Source organism: Schistocerca nitens, chromosome 3 (genome assembly GCF_023898315.1).
Source record: "Schistocerca nitens isolate TAMUIC-IGC-003100 chromosome 3, iqSchNite1.1, whole genome shotgun sequence".
Lineage (NCBI taxonomy): Eukaryota > Metazoa > Arthropoda > Insecta > Orthoptera > Acrididae > Schistocerca > Schistocerca nitens.
Genome location: NC_064616.1, coordinates 779046347 through 779064730, shown reverse-complemented (window position 1 = coordinate 779064730; position 18384 = coordinate 779046347). Strand labels below are relative to the sequence as shown.

Genomic DNA, 18384 nt, shown 5'->3' with positions numbered 1-18384 from the left:
AAACTTCTCAAATATAGGGCAATCACATACAAAAAAATTAAAATATTTAAAAATGGTCAAACAACCATCACTGGGCCACTTCACATGGATTGACACATATCCAATGTCTTCTTCCCAATCGGCCAAGTCTTGCAGAATGTCAGACAAGACGTTCGTGCATTCATCGTAAATAATCGTATCGTCTCTTTCATCTGCCATGATGAAAGTGCAAAAGTACTTATAAAAACAAAACAAAAACCTTGTTTACGTGTGTAACTTACTGTTACGCAAACAAAACACAAACACGATGAAAAAGATACTAAAACGCTGTCACCGGCCACTGTGTGATACTATGATCATGACACCACTGTGGTGTCGCCGGCTGATGACCGCTATTTTGCGCATGATACCACTGTGGTGTTACCGGACGGCAAAGTGTTAATGGGAAAATTTATGTAAGCTATTCAGTAGAATGTTAAATGAAACATGTCCATTAATAAAAGACATAAGCAAAGCTGTAAATCATCCCTTGCAAAATCACTGAACATTCCTCGACCACCTTAAAGCTCATAAATTAGACTGTCAAATAAGCAACTCCAGTTGTGTTCGTAAAACAACCAGGAAAATAATGTATAAGTAGTTTGGAAAGAGCAAAATCGTGAACACAACAGCCTAATGTTAAAAGAAAATGATGAAATAATAAATGACATGAAAGAAGTGTGTGAGAAATTCATACAGAAGTTTAATACAATTGAAATACATGATGGGGTACGAAATTTTAAAGGTAGAAACATTAGCTAATATTTTTTCAACCATGGTATTACTGAAGAGGACCTAGAAATCCTTTCAAACTTCAAACTAAAATGACTAAGCTGCTAAAAGAAGCTTCTGATGCTCCTAATAAATACCTCCCTCTGACATGGGGAATTCCCTGGTCTCTTGAAAGTCACTGAAACTCTACCAGTGTATAAGAAGGGAATAAGAACTGACAAAAAACAAAAAAAGACCCAACAGGCCAATATTGTTAGCTTCAGAACTTGGCAAATTGTAGAGAAAGTAATATTAAATCAGTTTGAGGCATATTTAATCAAACAGAAGCCACCCAACAATCTACAATATGGTTTTAGAAAACGAGGATCTACTGTAACAGTAGTAGAAACTTTTATACATGAAATATTAAACAGACTGGATAAAGGAGAAAAGGTAGTATACACTTTCTTTATATGTGTAATGCTTTAGATACCCTGAATCATACCATTACATTATATAAATTAGAAGAATACAGTGTGAGAGGAGTAGCCTTACAACTGCTTACCTCCTGTTTGAAAGACAGGAAACAGTGTGTCAAGTTAACTTATAAAAAGAATGAACAGTAGCTAACATCTAAATCAACTTGCAGGATACTCCAATGTGGTGTACGTCAAGGAAGTATGTTAGGGTCTTATCTGCTGCTTGTATGTGATAATGATTTACCTGAACCACAAAATTGCAAGGTCATGAGCTATGTTGACAACCCATCCTTTGTCAGCTGGGACTGTGATATGCAAACTACTGCCAACAGTAGTGAAATCAGTTACAGTATTCTGTAACTTACCATACTGCTGATAAATAAAAAGAAGATAATGACGATACAGTTAATGCTTAGCTATAATCTGAACATAAATTGTAGGGGAAGCTATGGTTAACTGTACCTTTTTTCCTTGAAATTTTACTTCAAGAATGGTTTTCTTTTAAATTTTTATTTGCAAATCTGGAGAAAAACATAGGCCCTCTATGAAAACTATGGGTGCTCTCATTTGTGCAATGTCTCACATTTTACAGAAGTGGAAAATAACTTTGACCCTACTTTTTGGATCATTTAACCCCAATGGCTGGGTTAACTGAACCATATGACAGGATTGACAGGATCCCTCGGGTAACTAAATGAATTGCAGGACTCAAAATATAAAAATTCATTGCAGAAACATTAGTAACAATTCTAAACACACCTTTATGATTATATTAATGAAAAAATTGTTGAAATAACAAAACTATTTCACAATGAATCCAGTGACATCAATCAAGAACCAAGCTCTAGTGCCATTTGTTGGACTGGGTAGTTTACCAATTATTTCATTTGAAGCAGCAAAGGAATCATCTTCTGCAGCTCCAAATTTTGTAATAGAAACAATTCTACTAAAAAAATTACTTCCTAGATGTCATTGTACATTTCAGTAACTTTAGCAACATAGTAGTGAGCACTCATGGCAGTTCTCCCTTCTTCTTTGACTACAGTGAAGTCCCCTTCTTCATTGTTTTGATATTTTCATCACTGCTTGTGTGCAAATCACTATCAGAGTAATCAATGTACTGGACATGACCAGCATCTGCAGAGCTGCTGCTGCTCTCTTTGAATATTTGGCATTTGACAGAGGGCTTCACTTCCTTGAATGTATGCTTTTTTTACCTCTGCTTTGATTTTTTGTCTTCTGCTGCTGCATCTAACTGTTGTTTAACTAGTTCACTGGTAAGGACAGTGGATTTTCCTTTCTTTCTATTTCTTGTTTTTCTTACACCAGTCTTAGAATATGACTAAACTTCTACATGATGTGTAATTTCTGTTTGCTGACCTTGTCTGATGCCCAAGATAGTACACATTGTCATGTGCAAGTTTGCTTGTATCTTCTGCCATTGAGTGATCTGCTATTTGTTGCTGAACTTCTTAGAGATATGTCTGTTACATATGATGACAAAAAAAAATCTTGGTCGGTAACTATGTTGGATTTCGATACCATTGACATTGAAATCTTTCAAGATGGTGGAGACAGTAAAAGCCAAATGATATGCTATACCTAAAAGGCTGTGATGTCTTATATGGTAATTCTGGGGGCACTGGCAGGTGTTCCTCTAGAATTGCTCATTTATATTCATTCATGAGCAACTTTCTCCCACCTTCATGTTATCAGAAATCTTCAAAATAGCAGGAAAATGGCTCCATTCACAACTTTTATTTCATGGACTGTCATAAAGCAATAAACACTTAATTTAACTTGAACAAACAAAATTGTGTAGTATTAGTAATTAAAATTGTAGGAGAATTTGTTTGATATGAGAAAAAATTACTCTTACTGGTGGTTTCCACATTTTTATATTAATCTGCATATTTAGCTAACATACAGTAGCCACATACGGTCAAGTAGTACATTCAACCTAAGACAACAGCTTTATGGTACCAAAATATAGTTTTATCTCTTCAATTGTTAATTAATGTGATGTTCCAGTTAACTGGGTTCAGTTAACCCCAACCTTCCCTACTCCATTTACACCTCCATTGGCACATGTGTATACAAAAAACATAATTTTTTGGGTATTATTGTTGAGGAACACCAAACTCTTTCCATGAGCCCATACATCATATCTGTAAGAAAATCAGTCCAAATGTGTGTGTGTGTGTGTGTGTGTGTGTGTGTGTGTGTGTGTGTGTGTGTGTGTACTGGAATGGATCTTAGCCTTCCTCATCCACAGTACCTGTATTTAAATATATTTTTTTGTGCTGATACAGCTGCATCTTCAGTATGATGGTACTGAGATACGGGGTGGGGCACCAGCAGTCTATACACACACACAGGCTTTTTAGACTACCAAATGAGCCAGCCGGAATGGTAGCTAAGGTAAACAAGAGAGTGCTTTGTAAAGAAATTCTCAAATATAAAATAATTACCATCTACTCTATGTACATCCTGCAAGCAATCATGTTTGTGAAACTAAAGCCAGAACATAATTTAACAAACAGTAATGTACATAACTAAAACACATGGGGAAGGGAAAACTTTCACAGAATTGCAAGTAAAAAAGGAAGGAAGGAAGCTGCAGACCTTAGTCCATATGTGTAAGTAACAATTAAGACTACTGCCTGATCTCGAAATAGCTAATTTAAATACCTTGGAGTATAAACGGAAGCATTTGTTAATAGAGAAAAACTGTTACTTAGAAGATTTCAAGGTGCAATTCCTCTTCGTAAACAGTGTGTATTGCCATAAGTTTGTTTTTGCGACAAGAAACATGACGATTTCTGATCTGATTTTGTAAAAAAAAAAAAAAGACTTTCTGATCATTGAGATAAATTACTGAGCGAAATGACACAGTTGTAAGATACAGGACTTCCATTTGAGAGGATGGCAGTTCAAAATCCTGCCTGACCAATCGGATTAAGGTTCTCCATTGTTACCCTAAATTGGCTGGGGTTGGGGGGGAGGCAGAGCTGATTTCCCCACGCTCCCTCCTGGGGTCTGCCAGTACACTGGGTACGGGCATACTTAACTTGGAGCCCCCCTTAACTGTTGGGCTCATAAACACTGCCAGTCTTCTGTTACTGTGTGCTCTGACCATGCTTCAACAACTACTATGGAGCACAACAGTGGACCATTGTATGATGTTTTGGAGAGCATGTGGTGTTGGCTTAACTTTCTATATGGCGAAAAAGGTATGAAGCTCAAAACAAAACTGTCAGTCTCAAGGTATGCTGTGCACAAATGGAATGGGTGGCTTTTGAGGCAAAGCAGTCGTTATCAGGCAAACTCTGGGAAACTTGCCATACCTTAGACATATAACTTTACCCAAGCATGCAGGCTCTGCTCAGATGGGCTATATAGATCCCCAATTGTAATTGACATCATCATGGGATCTCTCAAACACAAAAACAAATCTCTAAATGCGAACTATGCTAATTACAACATGGCACAACAGTGTCATAATGTCTTTATTGTGATTAATTGTAGACAATTTTTTTTGAGAAAGTATCCTCCTTCTGAATTAACAAACTGTTGGAAAGTATTGCTGAACTGAAAAGTCAGTCAAATGACTCCACTGTGGAATGTTTTTGGTTGAAACTACTATGTCTCACCAGAAACCAGGCACCAGACTCTGTGTGCTGTAACTGTAGAAAAACAATATTCTCTTTGTCAGCAGTGGTGTCGTAAGTTGGTGAGATATCATGGACATAGATATGACTGACCTGAAAAAATAATAGGATGTGTAATGTGTAATGGAGCTCTGAAACATTATGAAGGTAGTGAAGGGTGAGCTTGTAACACTTTACTGCATTTGCCTGAGTACAAGGTCACAAAACTGCTCTCTCTACTGCCATTCTTTCTGTTACAAACATATTCTGTCACTGGAAAACTAATTTGTAAAAGGTTCCCTTGAATTGATGCGACTTGTGTGTTTACATGATTGGACTTGGGTGCTAGGTGTGCGCGCGCGCGCTCGCGCACACACACACACACACACACACACACACACACACACACACACACACACACACACACACACGTCATCATATTGTTGTTATTCCAGTAGGTGTGTAACTACTGAGCACAAGGGAAGGCTAACTTTTTGATTTAAATGACCCAGCGATCCCTGGCTACCTCTTGAATGGTTGCAGTTACGCAGAGGTCACAAAAGAAAACATATTCTTGCCCGTGCAGGTATCTGTATTACTAAACCATTGCAGGTTGCCTATATAATGGCTTCCAAGAGCAACAAAATTTGATTTTCAATATTTCATGTAGTTATTGACTTAATTTAAAAATTTGAAATGCTGTCATTAATAGGAGGTATAGTCTTACATTAAATGTTTAGCACAATAAGTCAAGTATTCCAGTTACAAACTTTGTGTTTGTTGTGAGGCAGTGTAACTGACTGTGTGCATGTATCCAGACTATATTCATCTAGCATTTGACAATGACTTTCAGTGACTTCCAAGAAACTTCACATAATTTCAAACCTTCACAAAATATTTTCTTGCTGACACCCTCATTAACATGATGGAAGGAAAATGTTTATCATGATGTACTATGTTTTCACAGTTCATACAGTCAAACGTCAGCATCAGACATGATGTTTTGTTTTATTACTTCTTTACTACCGATTATTTGCAATGCAGTTTGTAGACATTATCCACATATACCACTGACTGTACCTTCAAAATTATATTATTGTACAATATATAGCTCAGGAGACATGATGCCATAAAAATTGAGATGCATGAAAATCTAGCTTTTTTAAATTTGACTTATTTTTTATTTTTAGTTTTTACATGGTGTGCAAGTTACCCCAATTGTATTCATCCAGTGCTTCATAATGAGAGCCTTAGTAAATTCAAACAAACTTTAAGCATAATTTCAAACCTTTCCTAAACTTTTTCTCACTTACTTGCTTAAAGTATTTAACACATTAACTAATTTGTAAATTAATAAGATGCTTTAAGTTGTTTTATCTCCGCGTGAGTTTGATTCTTTAAAGAACTGTGGGTTTACTTGCCATTCACTATTTCTGCCTATCACAGCCCAGTACACACATGTCCCATCACCTGGGCACCATGTTGGTGTAATATTGCTTAAGAAATCTTGGTTTATTGATTAACAACAGTTACTAAATGTTTTCTCTCTATGTACTATTGTTAAACATTCCCAGTTGCAGTCATGAATTTACTTCAGACTGATGCAACCACTGAACACAATACATGTATTGGTATATATACCAATGCTGATAATCAAAATCCACTAAAACTGCAAGTTCTCTCTACACATTAAATAAGCTCTTACATTTATTAAATGTGAACTACCATTTTTAAGTTTTGTTTTGACAAATATTTTAGATTTTTGCTATGGCAGAATTAGTCTGTCAAACAAGGCAGGTGATATGTAGTGGACATTTATCATGACAGAGCTACTTTCTTGCAGCACAAGAAAAGACATTTAAATGTAGTGAATTAAGTCAGTGGTGCTTGTCACTTATTGTAGTTTGTATTCTCTCACAAGTAATATGTTCTTATACCATTCTCATCACATCAAGGGCAGCTGAAATCCTAGTATAACTCTTCTCAGTGTAATTTGTTATAACACCAGAACAGTTCTAAAGGAAATCCACTGATAATTTTTATTTATTTTTATGAAATGTGAATGTATTCAGAGCAATCTGTGAAGCTTACTTCTATTAAACCACAAACATTTGCATACACGACTATTAGCAGCTGTTAAATTATCTCCGATGCTGAATGACTACAATTTCAACTGTGAAATTGTGGAAGGTTCCTACATTGTTATGTGAGTGACATCCATCTGCCTTTGACTTTGGTACAAACACCTTTAGGCACAACCACCTCCCATCCAGAATGAGTATTAATTATTTGTAACTCTGCTAAATGAAGTTTCCAAATATATTGTCTGGATTGGTCACGGCAGATGTCACAGTGATGACACCATGCCAGCTTAGTTCTTCCATCTCCATATACACATGCACTGCTGAGCCTGCCTCTTTACTGTGTCACTCTCTCAGCTTCTCCCTGCATTCTAACAAATAGCAGCTTCCTTGTTGTGTTTCCACCATTCCTCAGTCCCAGGATACTCTTCTAGTAGTTGGTTCTGAGGTGCTCATTTTCTTAAGTACTTTTAACACTCGTGTAGTTTGTGGAAATATCAAAATGTAGCATAATAATACTTTCTATATTTTTGTCTTTAGTGTTTAATTTTATGTACGTTTATACATTTATCAAGAATGTAAAAGGTTTGTCTTTTAAAACTGTCTCCCAATGTCTCCACCAATGGGGTGTTTGTTGTTGGTTAGAGTGAAGCTCTCCCCACTATTTTGGCATGTCATGCTTAAAGATACGGAAGGTGTCCATCCCCAAATGCTTTGTCCAGGTTTTGCAATATTAACAATATTAAATTCTGACAAAAAACTTAACTTTCATTTCCCCTGTCCTTCCAGAGCACATTAAGGCTGGATTTGCTTGATTGAAGATAAGCCTCTATGTACCTATTCTAATGCTGTGCTATAAATGATACATATTTGGTCACACCACAGTAGGGTGTAATGGCAAATGTGGGAAAGATGTCCACAAAGCAGGACCATCATGCTCAACAGCAGACTTCTGTATAACTGCTCAGGTGATCACCTTGCTTGGAGTAGGAATTGCCCAATGTTTTCAGAAGAAAAGAAAATTCAAGAAATTGATGTAACTGGGAGAATTACATATATTAAGACAAAAAAAGAATATAAACCCTGCAATTTCCCATTGCTGCCACACAGAGAAAAACTGTTATAAAAGTCATACTGCCATGTAAACATGAGCAGTAGATATTGGCACAAAGGCATGTATGTGTGATAATACCCATGCTACTAAGCTTACAGCTGCTTCTAATCCAGTTCCAGCAAAGGTAACTACCAAACTAAGGAGAAAACTCCAAGCCACAAAGCTATTTACACAAACCAGTTCAATTTTATCCAAATAGCCTGTGTTACAACAAGAAAAGGCAAAATCCATGCCCAAAAGCAAAGTCCAAATGAACCTAGTACAAGACCATTAAATAGGAGGTGGTCAGTATTAACCAACAAAGATTTCTCTGAAATAGAATTGCATACAGATGCTGACGATGTGTCCAACATGAAGAAGAAGAAGAAGAAGAAGAAGAAGAATGGTGAAAGAAAATTTCTTCAGATAAATGGCTTGTGTAGTGCGATAGAATGTGAATGATTTAAGGATATATGTGGAAGTACTGAAGATTCTGACACAGGATGGAACCATGTGCCTATGTATACAACTGACAAATTACATTCAGACAACAATGTGTTTAAAGGCTACATCAGCCACAAGAAGGGTGATCTGAATGAGGAGGGTAGAGCAGCAGTATACATCCACAAAACATACCAATCTTTACCAGGTAATCTCACTACCTACTGTCACGCAGGAGATCCTCAAGTCTACACAAAATTAAGAATTAAATGTAAAGTGCAATTATGGTGTCTGTGGCTCTTCAGTTGCGTGCTAGTGTTGGCAGTTCATTATCATTGTTCATAGTCAGTTGGGTGATAGTAAACAGTAGCCAGTGAGAATCGGTAAATCTTACACTCTTGATTGCCATGAATATTTGACCGGGTGCTGCTGTTCATGCCCCCCTCCCCGCTCCTCCCTGTTTTTATGAGATGGTGGTTGAAATGGGATGTGATAGCCCAAAACTTACTGGATTTCAGGTCTACCTGATATGCAACAACTGTATTTTTTATGTAAATCCAAAAATGTTTCTTTATTAGGTGGGCCTGGAGTAAAAAAAAAAAAAATTCTATAAACATGGTTCCTGCTAGAACTTGTTGAATACCTGATAGCTCAGTTCAAACTGTTGCAAGTGAAACAAAATACTAGTTAACTTAATTTACAAAGCAGAGAAAAATTACGAATGAGTAATGTCATTAGCTGCTCAGATCTAGCTCATAATTCATTGTATGTGCTTCTCATTGTTCATCACCAGAACTGTTACAGGGTGTATGCGTTCCGGGACAACTGGGAAGTTCGAGAAAAACCCAGGAATCTTTTCATCTGGGAGGAAACCGGGAGAAACCCGGGAATGTTTTATAATTCTGGGAATTTTTGGTTGTTTTAGCCATCAGTTACATTTTTGTAATTTTGATTTGAAGAACTGATAAAAGCAAAATTTTTCAAAGGCTTTAGGACAAAGACTATGGAATACTTATTATCATTAAATTGCTGCTGATGAGGGTGATGCCACAACTGTTTACGTTAAGTTCATTTAAGCAGTTGCCAGCGGGCTCATGCGAATGCACAGTTGAGGTGCATATGGGTAGTACATTTTCCTGCTTCTGGCTACTTGAAGTGTGGCTGTTAGCTGTAGCAGCAGTAATAACAAGCAGCCAGATGCTATCTGGAAAAATTTTTCTGGTGGACCCAAGCTGCTAGATTCGCACATGCACAGAACAGTCTGGGGTTGTAGTGGGGAGGGGGTTAGTTTGCATGTAAGCCATGTTCACATATAGTGATTTTGCTGCTTCCTCTTCATTTACACTTCTCACGTCAAATGAAAACAAAATGGATTTCTGTGGCCGGGTGCCGTCAAGTGAATTAAAATACATTCAAAATATGTTATTAGTTTCAGTTTCCTGATTTTGTTTTATTTCCATGTTTTTGGCAGTCGGGCATTAATTGCCTTGCAGAACAATGAAGTTATTTTTGTCGGTTTGCTAAATAAATGTGGCTTTTATTAATCTTTTCCACAGAGGCAGTCAATTTATTAGAAACAAAGTGTTTCATTCCACACTATTGCATAATTTCAACTGCTCACTGAATTTAGAGTGCACATTTTCATCTTCTGGCACTATGCCATAATAAAGAACCAAACATGGGACAATACAGTGCTGGTACACCAAGAAAATTTGCATCCCAAAAACCACACTGAAAAGCTTAATGTCAGGTTGAGCCTACTTCATTGTGAATCTGGACATAAGATTGTGCATTTTAAGCTGAGTCATGCATTTTAGTATGGTTTACAAAATTCTGATGCTTCAGTATCCTCTGATGTTCTATTTCTTTTATGACCTCATGTAAACATTGTGTTAAGAAATATTAACCTTGGATAGCTGATGCCAGTAGGCACCAAAATTACTGATGTTGTGTATGTTGACAACACACCATTTTTAAACCACAGAAACTTGGTGCCATGTGCTCAGATTGACCGTGGGATTGCCCTGTTGCCATTCGTTTGTTGAAGTGCAGCGCTATGGTTGTTGGTTCACTCATACAAACGTCCCTCGCCCCGTCACTGCCCCAACGTGATATGCACACGTGTCAGATAGCTCTTGCTATTTGTCTCCACCTCTTGTCAGAGGCATTCCCACACAAGCTTTGCTTTGGAGCGCACACGTCACCTGGATTTAGTCATACAGTAAGCATGGCGGCACAGTATTCATTTGAAAAACAACAAGATATGGTTTTTGTTTATGAACTAGCTGACGGTAATGCGCATGAAGCTCGACGGTTGTATGAGGAACGGTACCCAGCAAGACACCACCCACACCTGCAAATGTTAACAGCAATTAACCGGCTACTTGGCGAAACAGGCTCGTTAGCGGGATATCGTGGTGATGCTGGAAGACATCGAACACGATGGGATAATGCATTTGAGGGGACTGTTCTCCAGCGCTTCGAGGAAGCACCTACAAGTACTCGAGCGGTTGGGCATGACATAGGGGTCACTTGTCAGTTAGTCTGGGAGGTTTTGAGGAATGACAGCCAGAATCCATTTAGTTCCCACCCTGTCAAAGACCTAAATCCTGTAGTGGACTATGAACACAAGCTAGAGTTTTGCCAGTGGTTTCTGCAATGTGTCGCCCGAGATTCTGACTTCCCCACCATTGTGTTGTTTATCGACTAGTGCACCTTACATCGGGATGGCCTTTTCAACACTCGAAACGTTCATTACTGGGCAAGGGTAAATCGTAAATCCTCACATCACGTATGTCCACGGACACCAGGCACGATTTTTGCTCAACACTTGGGCAAGCATTGTGGGTGACCTTCTGATTGGGCTGGTCCATCTACCTCCTTGGCTTATCAGGGCAAATTACCTTCACTTTTTGCAAGAAACTCTACCCAGCCCGCTGGAAGATGTTCCCCTGGACAAACGGCTATGCATGAGGTTGCAGCATGATGGAGCACCTGCACATAATGATCGTGCTGTGCATGGATATTTAAATGAACTCTTAGGTGGCCGGGTAATTGGCCGATTGGCAGAGGTGCTTGTAGGACATGGCAACCGCAATCACCAGACCTCATGCCACAGGACTTTCTCCTGTGGGGATTCTTCAAGGTTCTAGTTCACCTACCCAGATGTGAACCACCTAGAAACGAAGAGGAATTAATGGATTGCATTCAAGATGCCACCAATCACATCAGGGCTATGCCAAGAATCTTTGAGTGTTCGGCAAAACACCGTTCGACATTACCAAACTTGTGTCATGCCAGAGGGTACCAGTTTGAGTACCTGCTTTAAGTAAACAATGTCCAAGCTAAAAAAAAGTCCCTTTTCAGGGCTGACACAATTTGTAAAAGACTTCCTGTACACGAACTAACAGCTGTTGATGGGTTTGTTCCTGGTACATCTTATCATGAAACTACAATGGATGTGTCAGGACCCTGGCGGATTTGCCACCAGAGTGGAAGGCTGGCGCACTTCCAAGAGTGTATGGGCCGCTTTTGATGCATTGTGATCTCTGGCAGGCAAAGCATTCGCGGTCATGTGTTGTCCAGAGCATCCGGCAACAGGGAAATCCCTAGGCCAATCAAAGTGCGTGGTGCCGAGTTTCTGTAGTTTAAAAATTGTGAATTGTTGACCTATACAATGTAGTAATTTTGGTTCCTACTGGCATCAGCTATACAGGTTTAAAATTTCGTGATATAATTTTTCTCAACCCTGTATATATGAACATACAGGCTTTCTACGTCATCGTAGTTGCCCACGTGCAGTAATGCCTTTTTTCTGGCACACTCTGGCAACTGCTGAAATGTGAACCTATTTCTAACAGGTCTTGGGAAATTATTGTGAATGGTGCTTTGAAAAGCGTTACTGTCAAAGTAAATTTCCTTTTACACGCGGTGAATTATTTTACGTTTGACTCTCATTTAAAACTTACCCGGTAACACATTGAGGACCAGCCACTTGCAGGAATTTCTAGCCCAGAAGACCAGATATTAATGTCATATAAAATTTTACTGGCACATTTGTGTGATGTATCTGAAAGAGTAACACATACAAAAGGACCAATATTGTATGTGAAAGCTTAGCTTTTCTTGTAGCTACACTGTGTACATTAATTAAAACCATTAACTTTCCATATAGCTGACTACATTACGTGTCCTATTCTCTGAATACCTGCTGTCATTGGCTGGCGAGATCAGATGACATGAGCTGTGATTGGCTTACAGATGTGCATTTCATTCTTGATTTCAGTGCTTTGGAAACTGATGTGCTGTGTTTGGTGAAATTCGATTCTATACTTTCATAATATGAATACGAAAATATGCAACGTTAATGTGGCTGCACATCAAAGATCTTTCAAAATCTATTTCTTTTTTTACCCAATGTTATTCATTCTCTGAAGTGCGGGGAAGTTCTACGCATGTGTATAAAAAATTTACCATTCAAAGGATTGATATTTTTGCAGCTTGAAGGGAAAGTATACTGTCACTTATCAAGGAAGAAGTGTATTTTTCACCTTGGAAGAAATGTATTTTCACATGGGGAAAAAGTGCTTTCTTAAACGGGAAATGTGGGAATTTTTTTCCTTGTCTCTGTATACACCCTATGTTACCAACAGCACCTCACAATCGAAAAGCCGCTCACACTGTAAGTCCATATCTGTCAGAATAAATGTGTGATTCCAAACAAGACTGCAGACTGCACCGACCATCCGCAGACAACACCACTGGTTCCCATTGTTTCCAGTGTGAGGCATGCGGAATGTGGCGACAGCATCACCTGCTGCTGTATACCTCCTCTGGCAATAGACTGCATCTCCGCTCAGGACCAGTAGTTCTGCTGTATTGCATAGTGACAGGAGAGTGCTTCCAATGGCAAAACATACCATCTTCATCAGTGAGTTCATGAGGTTTTGAGACAAGGATGAAGAAAAGTTAATGAACAATGTGGCAAAATTTTCTTTTATCTGTGGCACAGGACATGAAGAGTACAGAAATGTTTTAATGAAAAATAGTCCGAAAAGCTGTAGCACTGGAGTTAAATAAGACAAGTATATGAAAGCTGTTATTTGTTACTGAACAGATTCATATGTGCATTGTTCATGACAGCTATACAAGTATGTTAAAAAGGCAAGAGTATATATTTTTTGTCTTCTGTACATCATTATTTACAATTCAATGTTAACAGCTACCTATTGTCATGCCACAGAACCATATTCACTGCAGAATAAACTGTTGTTTCTCTGTAATTTCAAATATTTTTCTAATAAGAAACTCCACTATAAAGTGGATTAGCTTTCTCTTTAAGGTAACCGTCACGTGGCAAATCGTGTAAACAACCCACTGGTAATATCAAGTCGTCAACCATGTCAGACATCACAGCAACAGGACTGTAAGATTCAAAACACATAGCTTAACAGCCGAAAGAAGTCTGTCACTAGGTGAGCACTGCATAAGTTATAGTTGGATTTGTTTCTCTCAGTGTGATGTACAAACTCTTCAAAAATATGCTTTCATCATACAGTCTCTAACAATCGACTTTGCCTCCAATCAAGAAATGGGGTAGCATCACAGTGGCACCTTGCAAACTCATTGGTGGAGAGATATTAAACTTCTTTGCTGCTATTTTCTGCGCCATGGCCAATTTTTGAAATATTGAGTTGTCAGATTCTTTTCCATAAGTGCTGACATCAGCCCCAATGAATTTACAATTTGCATCCACAACAGCCAACAAAAGTCTGAAAAGAAATTTTTGTACCGAGAAAAATTTTCGTAAAGATTTGAAATTGTGTGTAAAGTTTGTTTCAAGTGACTAAGAGCTCTCATTCTCAAATACTGATCTTATTCATTACTAGCTTACAAGTTTTGAACCATTTGGCAGCCAAGAGTAACTCTGTAATTTGTTGAATAATTGTTGTTTACAACTCAAAAATCTTTTTCAGGCCACACGACACACCATTTGAGGATGGCACATTTAAGTTAACTATAGAATTTACTGAAGAATATCCCAATAAACCGCCAACAGTAAAATTTGTGTCCAAAATGTTTCATCCGAATGTGTATGCAGATGGTGGCATATGTTTGGACATACTCCAGAATCGTTGGAGTCCCACATATGACGTTTCAGCCATACTTACTTCCATCCAGGTAAGTAATTTCTACATTTCTAAAATTGTCTGAAACTTCTCTTGTTGCCTTCAAACTCAAGTAAATGAAGGAAGGAAACTAAAGCAAATGCTAGAAAATTATTAACCATCACAAAACTAAATTCTTGTTAGGTGATATAGAATATACTGGGTAAAGGGAAATAAATAAGGTGGAAGCTAGGGGAAGAGTACAAATACCAAAGTATCTTTTGATTAGCCTACCTCGTATATGTTGATTGAGTAAATGTAACCACAATAGGGGAAACAGGAATAAGGAAGCGATGTGGAAGCTATTTTGAAGAGAGTAAGGAAAAGGCCTGTAGTGTTTTTATTTGCTTTTTTAAAAAAAGGAGGGCTGAAATAAATGAAAGTATGATAGTAAAGATAAGATGAGATGTTAAGATTAGAACAAATGCTCATCCAGAAAAAGAGAGGAATCTATAATTTTATGAGTGTGAGGAAGTTATTTGATGATAATGACAATATTTGGAAGCCAATGAAAAGTGGAACTGTATGCTTGTTGCAAAAGACCTTTTAAGATTATGAAAATGGGTGAAGAGAGTGAGTAGAAGAAAGAATCCATGTAGTTGCGGGGATGTGTAAGTGTATACTACAAAAAGAACAGTGGAATAATGACTACAAGAAAAGAAAGCAAATTTGGAAGGAGAGAAACAGATCTGCTGTTGCAGGATATACTTCGCAGCCAGGAGACCATCAGATTCGATTTGATAAGCTTCAGGTACTGGTAGCCATGTGTGAGTACTAAGATAGGCTATATGGAGAGACACTAGAGATTATTAAATGCACGAGTAATTCTAATAGGAGTCAAGTTGTGAATTGGATCTTCATAGAAGCTACAACCACCCTTGAACTTTTTCTCCATAGATATGAACGAAATACTGGGTTTCTCCAATAAATTCATTTGCTCATGGCATAAGAACCCAGAATATTTTAAAAATTGAATTGTTAATGAAAAGATACTAGGAAGGAGATGGATGGTGTAAACACTAAAACAATGAGACAAGGATTACTAAGTTTAAAGTTGCAGAAGTTGCAAAATATTGGATATAAGAATAACACAATAGAAAAAGGAAAAAAAGTGGGTAAAGAAGTGGAAATTGTATTGAATTAAGGTGGTTTCAGAATGAACTTTCACTCTGCAGTGGAGTCTGCACTGAGTTGATACTTTTTGGCAGTTTGAAACTGTCTGCTGGACCAGGACTTGAAGGTGAGACCTTTGCCTTTTGTGGATGAGTGCTCTGCTGACTGAGCTATCCAAGCATGACTTAGAACCTGCCACCACAGCTTTTACTTCTGCCTGTCCTCCTTCTACCTTTCCAAATTTCACAGAAGTTCTGGGTACCCAGGAAGTTCCACTCCCAGTGTCTCTCATAGTTCTAATCTGCCAGGAAGTTCCATTTCAGTGCACAGTGAAACTCTTTTCCGAAACAATCTCCTAGCCTGTGGCTGAGCCATTTCTCTGCAGTATCATCTCCTCCAAAAGTGCTAGTCCCAAAAGTATGCAAGAGAAAGGTATCTCAAGAGTCATGCTTGAATGCCTCAATCTGTATAGCACTTTCTTGCAAAGGCAAAGGTCCCAGTCTGGCACACAGTTTTAATATACTAGGAAGTTTCAAATTTAGACAATGGTTGGAGTATTTGAATGTGTTGTGAAGCTTGTAGTTGGAGTGACTTGAAATGGGAAAGGTTGTTGATTGAAAGTAGAACATGAGTAATGCAACACATTTTGTCAGGTGATAATACACAGAAAATTATTGCTTCTCTGGGTGAGATACAGTTGCACCAGCCTTTGTGTAATATTCCGTGAAAAACACAAGCAGGAAACGTACGACTTTCTGTACTTTGTGTATATAAGTAGTACCTATGTAATAGAGGTGAAGATAAAATGATTTCATTTTGGACGGATGAGAGCTGAATGCAGGTAGCAAAATTAGTGGTTCTAAAATCAGTGAGAAATGAGAGAGAATGGTTAGAAATAAGTTAAATTTAAAAAATACATGGAAATGACTTTAGTGCATATTAAATGCCAGTGTGTGATGGAAATACAGATTAACTGGAAGAGTAACCAAAAATGGTTAGATAAAATTTATATCGCAAGGCACTGGATGCTGAACTAATATATTATAGTAAATCAGGTCTGGAAAGATATATCATCAGCCTCCTCATCTGTTGTATGCTCTCTCTCTCTCTCTCTCTCTCTCTCTCTCTCTCTCTCACACACACACACACACACACACACACACACACACACACACACACACACACACACACACATACCGCTGAAAGAAAGAGAAAAACATTAGCTGAAACATTCATACATAAAAGATGGTTGTTACAGTTTGCATCTGTGCTTTGTTAGAGTAGCCTGATGTAATTTTCAGACAGGTAAATTTGAGGTAATTAACAGACAGCTTCATCACTCCCACAGAAAAATAAATTTTTGCCAAATAACTTTTCTGTCTGAGCAGTCTTTCTCATGCAGCAGTATGTACTTTGAATAAAATTATTTTCCTATTATGTTTGCAACAGCATTGGTTTAGATAGAATATTTTGCAAAAAATTTGTATTAAAGTTTTCATTTCATTATTTTCAAATTTAACTTTTGATTTTTGCAGTGCATCAACAATAGTTAAATTTTTTGCAGTGTTTTCAGTCTACATCAAACACTCTTCAAGCTAGAAATAAAATTTACAGACAATAGTGTGGCAGAGAAGGGAATTTTGAAAGAAACTGAAGTGTTTTCATATGTTTTGGGGTAATTTTTATATGCCATATCGAGTGCTTCTACAAGGTAAATTTGATTTATTTCAAGCAAAAAGCATCAGTTGTAGAAAATGCCTCAAACATACAGCAAGAAAGGTAAATCCTACCCAGAGGACCAGCTACTAAGAGTGACTACTGAAGTGAATGAAAATCCCAGTGTAAGCACCAGAAGTGCTGCCAGGAAATGTGGACTGAAGGAAGATTTGTGATTTTCTCATCTCAAAGAATAAGCAATGGCACAGCTGGAAGTAAGCCAGTTATTCCAGTAGATGAAGTGGAACTAGCAAGCTCACCAAAATGGGGATTTGGATCAACAAATGGAGAAGTGAAAGACACTATAAAATGTATTGACTGAGTGCAGTATTCATAGTCCTTTTACCAATAATAGATCAGCAGAAGACTGGTTCCAAAACTGTAAGAAAAGCCATGGTTTGACATTGAAGAAACACAAACCCCTTCATCAAGCTAGAAGAAATGTCATGATTTGAAAGACAAAATGGAGGGGTTTGGTGTAAAAGACAATACAGAATGTATTTACAATCTTGACATGACCTGTTTCTGCCTAGACCCATCTAAAGCAAAACTTCCAGAGATAAAACAGTTCACCTAATGCAGGGAAGTGGAAGATAAAACATAACGGTGCTATTTTGTTAAAGTGTGAGTGGAAATGTCTTACCAGTGCTGATAGCTTTTGAGGTAGTTACCTATAGTTGTCATGGAAAAGATCAGAAGGTGAAGCTGTGATGAAAGGAACCTTTCTGGGACATCACCGACACGATCAATGACCACTGCTGTTTTCACACAATGGTTTTGTCTATTTGCACAACAAATTAAGGAATGCCACCTTGAGATGGCTAGAGCAGAAAACATTCCCATCATTAAGGTGCCTCCACATCCTATCAATGTCTTGCAGCTATTAGATAAAACTTGCTTTGGATCCCTGAGAAG

At 37.9% G+C, this 18384-nt stretch overlaps 1 protein-coding gene across 2 annotated transcripts in view; it reads left to right on the top strand.

Moving 5' to 3' along the window:
• LOC126248787 (ubiquitin-conjugating enzyme E2-17 kDa) overlaps positions 1–18384 on the top strand; it is an 89570-nt gene that overhangs the window by 35718 nt on the left and 35468 nt on the right. For both annotated transcript variants that reach the window (XM_049950166.1, XM_049950168.1), the window contains exon 3: positions 14449–14653. In XM_049950166.1, coding sequence (XP_049806123.1) covers positions 14449–14653 — 205 coding nt within the window. The remainder of the gene's footprint in view (positions 1–14448; positions 14654–18384) is intronic.